The 10,000-nt window shown below is 47.4% G+C and overlaps 1 protein-coding gene across 1 annotated transcript in view; it reads right to left on the bottom strand.

The window, feature by feature from the left end:
* Positions 1-10,000, bottom strand: part of snx29 (sorting nexin 29) — a 114,151-nt gene that overhangs the window by 22,544 nt on the left and 81,607 nt on the right. Inside the window, exon 19 of the mRNA XM_062525873.1 lies at positions 1,303-1,443. Coding sequence (XP_062381857.1) covers positions 1,303-1,443 — 141 coding nt within the window. The remainder of the gene's footprint in view (positions 1-1,302; positions 1,444-10,000) is intronic.

Below are 10,000 nucleotides of genomic sequence, written 5' to 3'. Positions count from 1 at the left end.
GAGCCCTGGAGCCCCAGAGTTGTGATGGGAGGATGAAGAAGAGCGCGACGGAGAGAGGGGAAGAAGAGGCACATGAAAGCGCCGCAGACGGGGCACAGGTAGGCGGACACGCACGCGCACGCGTCTCCAGCGGCCTGGGACCAACTTAATCACCCCGCCAAACTCTCCGGCTCTCCAGCCGCCCTCTCCAAAACGCGGCTGCGCGGGCAGGGACAGGAGGCCCGCTGGACGGAGAGGGACGGCAGAGGACCGGCTCCCCCGGCGCGGATTTGAGATTGGTGTTTTTCTGGAACAGGTGCGTCTGCTGTCTGGCACACTGGGGAGGCAGCGGCTGGGGAGAACCGCTTCTGCTTTTGCCCAGGTTGATGTGGCAGCAGGAGTGTGTGTGTGTTTGTGTGTGTGTGTGTGTGTGTGTGTGTGTGTGTGTGTGTAGCTTGACTGAAGAAAGTTTCCAAGTACAGTACAGTAGCCCGCTCCCACTTGGGGTTTTTTTGTCAGTTCTCAGTAGGCTGGAGCAGGCGACCTGGGGCACCGTTCTGCCAAACCAGCGACGGCTTTTTCCGACTCCTGCCCCTGCCACCGAGAAACCTCCTCAAACACTTCACTTTACATCAATAAATCCCATTTCACAGGTGGACTTTTTTTTTTTGCTGCTGCTGTTTTTTTTTTTTTTTTTTGCTTTACCATCCACAGGCTCCAGTCATCTTTGGGCTTTTCGAACAGCCAAAAGCCAAAGAAACAGCCTAGGCAGGAGAAAAGGCAGCTTTTCTATTGAATGTGTGAGCGGGAAAGGGGGGAATGTGAGAGTTTTTCTGTGTATGTAGGACGGTGTGTGTGCGAGTGTGTGTGTGTGTGTCTGTATGTGTGTGAAAAAGAGAGTGATAGGAGAGAGAGAGAGAGAGAGAGAGAGAGAGAGAGAGAGAGAGAAAGAGAGAGAGAGAGCAAGGCATCAGGTGAAAAAGGTATTTTTTTTCACCCATCTCTCTCTTCTGAGGTAACTGGCCAAGACCCCGTCTCTGCCTTCCGGCACAACACCGGACTGATTTTTATTTATTTATTCCGAATACATTTCCCCTCTCGAGAAAACGCACCGAGGCAAAGCACTGCTGAATAGACAAACCTGTTCAGAGATCCACGCAGGTAAAACAGCTCTGAGAGCCACAAGGCCTGAGTGTGTGTGGGAAAGCATACTGCATCGCATAGTCAAATAAAGCCAGTTCCCCAAATATAATAATAATGCTAAAAAAAACAACAGAAATACTGAAAATACAGAAAACATTCTTTTCCCCCTCGTAGACTTACCTTGTTTCCTATGGCTTTCTTGGGAGGGAAGTTGAAGGTGTCCACTTGGGGAAACTGCGTTCGGAGATGGTTGTGCAGCTCACGGAACTCAGTGTAGCGTCGGTAGACGTTCCACTCGTTGTCCAGGATCCTGATGTACACCTGTAAGAACACAAAACGGACCGCATCACTTCATTAGAACCGATTTTGAAAGTCAAGGCTGAAATGCTGCAACACCCACACACACACACACACAAACTCAAGTACATGTATTCTGAGAGCAGATAGAAATGTAGTGAGCTCCCTGGCCCGAGTTCTCTGAGTATCAAACCTGTGTGTCCTTGCCTACCAAACCAAAAACACTGTGCTCATTGGTGAGGCAACAACAACAACAACAACAACTCCTCAGGAACCCTGTGTGTTACACACACAAAATGCACTGCCACACATACACACACACGCACATAAATGTAAACAAACACACACACACACACACACACACACACACACACACACACACAAACTCAAACTCAAACACACACAAAAACACAAGCATCTGCATGCACCCTTAGGTAATGTTCAGACACAGACACAGACACACACAGACACACAGACACACACGCACACACACACAATGTGTCGAACGCAACGTAAGGACCCCGTGATTAAGCATCTCTTTAACAGTGAGTGAGGATGAGACACACCACGTCTGTGCTGCGCCATAACTCCCCAGCCCTCTCTCCACACAGCATTAGAGGGCCCCTAAATGGATTCCTGCACTGTTTGAGCACCGCTGTTTGCCAGACAGACGCCAGGGAGTCGGATGCTGCGTCACGGAGATTGAGAACGCAAAACAGGGACGAGGAGGAGGAGGAGGAGGAGGAGGAGGTGGTAGAGCACAAAAAGGAGGTGGGGGAGAGGCAAAGGAGAAGAGGAGAAAGATAGAGGAAGAGAGGAAGAGGAGGAGAAGCAGGAGGAAGAGGAGGAGAAGGACAAAGAGGTGGAGGGGGGAGGTAGAGAGGGAGGAAGACAGAAGTGGAAAAGAACAAAGATAGGAAAGGAGGTAGGGGGAGCAAAGAGGGAGATGAAGAGAGATGCCCCACACACACACACACACACACACACACACACACACACACACACACACACACACACACACACACACACACACACACACACACACACACACACACACACACACACACACACACACACACACACACACACACACACACACACACACACACACACACAATGACTCCCTAGAGTTTGACTCATCTACGCTCCGGGCGAAAAGCGAGGCACTGAGCGCTGCGCGGCGTAAATGAGCTGCGGAGGACCTTGCTCGCCAGCCAGACGGCCGCGATCCTCCGCCGCTGAGAGAGATCGGCGCCACCGATGCCCGTCCGCCCGCCCGTCTACGTCCACCGGGGGAACGCGGGGAAGGTCTCGGGCATATTAACCATCGGGGGCCGAGGGTGGCATCAACTCCGCCACTTAAAAGCCTCTGAATAAACATCTCGCTCACCCTCACACCGTATCCAAGTGTCTCTCTCTCCCAGCCAGATAAATCAGACACAATAGACGCTTAACTCAAGGCTAAAGACGGGAAAGAAGACAAAGATGGAGGGCCTGACAGTCCAAGTAGTTGAGGAGGAGCTCCACTCTGGAGTAACTCCACTGCAGCATGGAGGCAGGTTGGAGTTGCACCCCTAATAGTGTGGTGGTTGAGCTTTTTCTAGTGGTAGATGGAGACACTTTTGGTTTTCTGCCATATAATTCAGTGCACAGCTGTCAATCTCAGCACCTGATCAAAGGGCAGAGATGAAAGAGTGCAGGGATGGAGGGATGGAGAGATGGATGAATACGGATGAATGTGGACGCCCCTGGGGACAGATCAAACACACACGGCTGCATTAAAGAGCTGCTCTTCCGCCATCAACCTGCAGACCTGCCGAGCCGAGGACGGACAAGAAGGAGGGCTGCCTGTCCCACCACACACACACACACACACACACACACACACACACACAGACAGATACCAGACATTCTCTTACACACCCTGTCATAAGCACAGTGGGGCACATACACACTTCCACACAGTCCAGCCAACTCTCACTCACAGTCAAACTCCACTCGTATAAATACATCTCTGTCTCTCTCTCTCTCTCTCTCTCTCTCTCTCTCTCTCATACACACACGCACGCACGCACGCACACACACACACACACACACACACACACACACACACACACACACACACACACACACACACACACACACACACACACTCACACACTCACACACTCACACACTCACACACTCACACACACACACACACACTGCAGACAGGCAGCAGGTGCTCACGGTCAGCTCCAATCTACTCTCTAATGCAAAAGCTTGTCTGTCGAATTTCTCTTCCTGTCAGGGGCCCCACGATCAATATTCCCCATGTGGCCACAGCAGCGGCGGTGGCGGCGGTGGCAGGTGACGGGGTAGGGGGGCTTCGCTCGTTCACTCTGAGATATTTAATAACACCCCGGCCGCATACATAACTGGGTCTCACCAGCACTGACCTGGAGCCCGAATGGGATTTCACGCTTCTTCCAACTCACTCCACTTTCAATATTATTCCCTCTTCGCTTTAAAAAAAAAAAATATATATATATATATATATATATATATACTTGTTTTTCTTTTTTTGGTGTGGCGTGGGTGTGGTTTGTCGGGGAACTGCGCTTGGCTGAGCGGCCGAGGCTGCGGTCGGGGTCGGTCGAGGTGGCGGTGGCGGCGTTGGTGGAAGGCTTCCGCTCCAGATCTTCCATTTCACACTAGGCTTGATGGCGAGACGAGCGTTTCATTTCCATTTGAGCCGTACATTTCATTTTCATCTCGGGGTGGAGGAGTGGAGGTGTGGGAGGGGGGGGGGGGGAGTGGAGTGGGGGGGGGTTTACATTCGTAGCCCACAGGTGTGGGGAATAAATTCGCTGAGACCATTTATCAATGATTGATTGGGGGGTGGGGGTGGGGGTGGAAGCGTGAGCATCTGCAAATTAGGCCATGGCATCCTCAGAACACACACACACACACACACACACACACACACACACACACACACACACACACACACACACACACACACACACACACACACACACAGACACACACAGACACACACACACACACACACACACACACACAATCAGAGGTTACGCTTTCCTCGTCTGTGGAATCAAATGACAAACTCCCCGTGCATTAAAGCCAACTTAATCCAATTTGGGCATGCTCATTAGCGCAGATATTTCTGGAAACAGATCATAGCGCAGAAGCGATCACTTCTCCCCTCCGTAATTGCAAATGAATTATTTCTTTATCTACAAGGGGAGGCATATTTTTAAAAATAAACACGTTGGAATGAGTAAAGGTCTTGATTTGCTACCTCAAACGTACCCCTTTGTCAGGACAAATAAAGAACGTAATCAGGCGAGACAATGGCCCTGACCAACCAGCTTAAAAATACTATGGCCTGTCTGACCCATTCATGTGATGTCTTTTTCTTTGATTACTCCTAGCAGACACACATTTCATAACAAAGGATATAAAACAAATTCTCCAGGAATAATCTTCCAGGCACATTTTAAAGGTCGGCGACGCAGCGTGAATCAACATTCTAGGCACTCAAAATAAATTTAATTTCCTCTCTTTGTCTAAAAGAGAGACAGGTGACAGAAAGAGAGTGCATTTTTCAAACCAGGTGAATTGATGCATACACAACTCTGGCTCCTATACAATTAGAACAGTGCATCACATCTGCCTTTGTTCCAAATGGCAAAAAAAAATTAAAAAAAAATTGGTGACAAACACTTTGCAAGTAGACTGTGGGGAATAACAAGTAGACTACGGAGGAAAAACCCTAGTGATAGAATGAAAACATCTTCACTTAGGAGTTGTAACATCAGAGCCAAAAAGCCACGGTGCCCATTTATCCGACGATAATGACAAAGCGCACACAGAGGCAAGGCGGCGCGCGCCGTGACTCATCCGAGCGCCACCTTAAATGTCAGCGCGGGGAAGGACGCTCGTATTTAGCCAAGACTCGGAGAGCATTTACAACAGCTCATTATACCGTTATTGCAACACGGAAGCACTCCTCCACGGGAGAAGGGGAGGTAGAGAGAGAGAGAGAAAAAAAAAGATGTTTACCTCTGTACTGCATTTTCACTACTGCTCTTGGCAGATCTTTCTTTTCACACACACACACACACACACAAATTACTGCCTCGACAGGTACACTTTGCTTTGCAGCTTTAGCAGTCACAAAACACCCACACAAGAGATTGCCCAGTAAGTGGGGTGCTACTGTACCATATGGACACATGCACTACGCATACAGAACATGGCACCACGGAGATGCCACCCTGCGGGACTATGCCAAGCTGGGCTTGGACACTCAAGTCAGGGAGTCTGGCACAAGGTGGGCCAAAGATGTACCCGGAGTCAGCCAGCATGGATGACTAGCGAGGTCTCTGACAAATCCCTTTTGACAAGAGAAGCACTGAGTGTGTACTCCAACTAACCACTAACGCCAAGACAGAGTGAGAGAAGAGAGGGGTAAGGATAGATAAAGAGAGATAGAGAGAGAGAGAGAGAGAGAGAAAGAAGGAGAAAATGAGAGAGAGAAGGAGAAGATGAGCGAGAGAGGGAGGGAGAGAGAAGGAGGGAGAGAGAGGGATGGGGAGAAACTCAGCATGGAGGACAAGAAGAAAGACTGCATCATAACGACAGATAAAGACACCATGAATAACCTGGTACTACAAAAGCCAACAGTATTAACTTTCTCATGGGTGATTAAATGTTTATGGTCCTCTACTGGTCAGACAGGCAATACAGTGCATGAACAGGAGGCTTTCTACTGGGCCTGGATCATCAGTCAGTATGATGTGAACACTTATTAACTGGGAATTCAGGAGTACTGTATATACATGAAGACTTCTCACAAGCACAGCAATACATTCCCAGAAAGAAGCACAATAACATAGGCTCCTCTCTCCAAGGCTGGCTTTAATTAAAGAAGTTGAGGGAAACAGTATCCTCTCCCCTCAGGACAAGTGCATAGAGAAGCCCCGTCATTTGACACCCACGTCAAGTTCACAATCTCCTTGTCAGGCCTGCCGAGATGCAACATTTGGCAAATTAGGCATAGAAAATAGATTCCATTTGGAAGATTGCTGGCTAAAGGGAGGATGGGGAGCCATGAGGGAGGTGGAGGGGGAACTCTTCCATTAAGTGTACTCACATGGCAGCATCTGTCACCCACACTCCTGTGTGTGTGTGTGCGTGTGTGTGTGTGTGTGTGTGTGTGTGTGTGTGTATGTGTGTGTGTGTATGCGTGTGTGAGTGTGAGTAGAAATGTGTGTGTGTGTGTGTGTGTGTGTGTAGCTCTCAGGTGTTCTCTGAGCCGGGAAGAGAACTACCCTTCCGGGTGACATTGTGCCACTCGGCTTTTGGATTTTTAAGCTTTTAAGCAAAAACAAGTCACAGAAGTCACGGAAAATGAGCCTGCGAAAATGGATCTGGGCATTACAGTTCGCCTCAATCTCTCGGCGGCACGCAGATCATTTGCATTTCTTGCTGCTCGACAGAGCTGCGGAAGAACACACTCATAGGGTTGAAATTAATGAGATTCCAGTTAGCGGCAGCGTATTTGTGGTCACGTTTGGCCTACATACAAAAAAAAAAGCAGGCCACACGTACTGAATCATGAGCGCTCGAGCGTGGTGTGTGACAGGTTGACCTAATCATACCATCCTCAGTGGGAGAGGGTGAAAATGAGCAGATCTGGCAACATCCTTGCTAATGACACCACATTAAGGACTAACACATGGCATAATTGAATGGGAAGACATTAAAACACCTGGGCAGAAATCTCTAAGCAAGGGACATGTGGTCTATAACTTAATGATTCAGAATTATGCTCATTATCGCATTCCTTTTGGTGCATCTTAAATACAGATCACTTTGAAGATGCAAATCTTCTTCACAGATGACTAATTGATACATAAATAGTAGAATTACTCATCGGGAGCTGCTACGGATGAGGAAGAGACGAATCAAAGTCAGGACTAGCGATCTAAATTCCTTCACTTTACTACCTAAAAAGGGTGCAGAAAAACATGCAATCACCAACAACCAGAGAGACAAAAACCTGGTAATTTGGTAACTGCTGTTTTTTTGGGGATAATTTCTGGGGTTTTTTTTACATTTGTCTGGAGTGGTCCGTCCCAACACCAGACTAGACCTACTGAGTGCATAGTCTGAACAGCTAATGGAAACAACAGATGTGTTTTTATGTCCTTCACGTACATTATACCATAAACACTGACTCATTTGCTACCAAAAGTAGCTGTCTCTGAAAATAAATAAAAGTGAGCAGCGTGTTTGTACTTTTTACATTTCAGCTTTTTACACATCTGGTTATACTGGGCTGAACTATAGATAAGTGCCTAGATAGTCACTCTCAAACGGTCACATTCCCTGCGACATCATTCTACAGAAACCACTCTTCTGGGATTCACGCTCAATCAAGCATCTGATTCTCAGATCCACTCATCCAGCTAGACAAGGCTGCCACCATCTCTAATCTCTTTCAGAGGTGGATTCTAGTGGTCTTAACCTTTCTACTCAGGCTGGTGCTTTAACATCACACGCAGGCCTGCGACTGTGCATTTGTGTGTGTGTGTGTGAGTGTGTGTGTGTGTGTGTGTGAGTGTGTGTGTGAGTGTGTGTGTGTGTGTGTGAGTGGTGTCAAGTGTGATACAGCCACAGCTGGGGGAGATAAGCACCAGGAAGTCCAAGATGGGAGGAGGGGCTGGTGGTTGTGGTGTTTGTGGTGTTGGTGGTGGTGGTGGTGGGGGGGGGGTGTCCGTGTCTGGCGGAGGGCAAAAGGCAGCTGGATCCTTGGTCCACAGCAGATGGCCTGATAAATCCTGTTAGCACAGGTTAGTTTGCCGTGCGCTGGGGGGAGACGGGACGAGGGCAATTACTGTCGGAGCCGGAGTGAAGGTGTTCATCATTAGGGAGAAGCAATGGCCGCTGCCTCCGCCTCGGCCGCAGCGCGCCAGATTTAGCCCCAAAAGGTGAAAGGACGCGATAAACAACCGCAGCCGGGTCGTCTGAGGTGGTCTAATCAGGGGAAGAGGAGCCCGCCATCGCCATAGCTCCCCTCAGGAGTTAACCATCCAGCAAGGTAGTCAAGCACAGCAACAATGAAGATGAAGGGGTGGAAAGAATAAAAGACAAGGGACAAAGAGATGAGAGAAAGAGACATAGATTTGGGGAGGGCAGGTAATGTACGAACCTGTTAGATGACTTAATCATCACTGCCAATCAATGCAGCGCACTGTGCACTGAAGACCCAGGACACATGCTCACCATTACGTGCCTTTTGTAGGTTAATGGATTATGAGTGAAGGGCAAGACCTCCTCCCAGCTTGTCACAACAGAGAGACAGTCAATGAGGGAGAGAAAGCAACTGTCTATAATTAAGACTGAAGAGGAAAAAGGTCAAGGTTGCATCGGGACGACATTAATGGCTCCAGGTGATGGTTGATTTATTCTTCTCTTCTCCCTTCAACCTTTCTTGGTCAACTTTCTAATGCCTCAGTTGAGAGAGACTATTAAAACGGGGGCTGTATATCTCCACCGGGGTCTCTGTTGGAGGTCGATAAAAATGTTTTGGAAGAACACCCAGTTTCCAGCGTGACTGGTCTGCTATATTCAAGGTGCACTGATAAAAGATGAGGCATTTACTGGCCTACTTATTTGAAGCCAATGACCTGAAGAGGAAGGATGCCACAGGGAGCTGAAGTTGGGTTGAAAGGGCCTTGTGCAATTTGACTTTGTTGAAGTTTCTGGCCCCCACACAAACTATCACTCAAAATATAATAATAATAATAATAATAATAACAATAATAACTAGAAATGCAATTCCAAAGAATTGCCAATTGCCATTGTGTATGAAAATGCCAAAAAACAAAATGTAAAATATCATTGATAGTTAAAACAGATGATGCAAAAAAAGAGAGAATGGGGATTTACATGTGGTGTAATTTACAGTATGTTGTTATAAGTAATGTATTTTTAGGGTTGCTTGCTATGGAGGTTACTAAGTAGAAATTTAATTAGACACAGACATAGGTGGATGTTGATAAACAGTTTAAGGGACATTAGATAGTTAAATGGACATTGATAGTAGAGATGCACCGATTGCAAGTTTTTGGCCGATTCCGATTTCCGATTTTTCATCGAGTTTGACCGGCCGATACCGATTTTAGCCGATTCCGATTTAATTTCTTCTAACCACTTTACAGCACAAACAAAGAGTTATTTTCTAATCTAGCCTATATTTTTTTTAATACAACATGTTAGAAATGTAATCAACTTATCAATGGCTGGTAGAAAAATGTGAATAGACATTCTTCTTCAAGTCTTCTTCAGCTGCAGTAATCCCAGTGTGGGACATTCATTTCACACATGTAGAAATGCACTAGGAACACTATTTCTTTTCTTCTCACATCCATATGCAATATCCAACTGTAAATATCGTCAGAATACTGATAACTGAAGTTAGTGCTACATAGGCTGAGATGTTGGAAAATGACAACAAAAAAAAAATAATTTTGAGAAGCCTTGAAACACAGCAAATGACTTACATTCTCAG

This window comes from Sardina pilchardus, chromosome 22 (genome assembly GCF_963854185.1).
Source record: "Sardina pilchardus chromosome 22, fSarPil1.1, whole genome shotgun sequence".
Classification (NCBI taxonomy): Eukaryota; Metazoa; Chordata; class Actinopteri; order Clupeiformes; family Clupeidae; genus Sardina; species Sardina pilchardus.
This window is presented reverse-complemented; position numbering and strand designations above follow the sequence as displayed.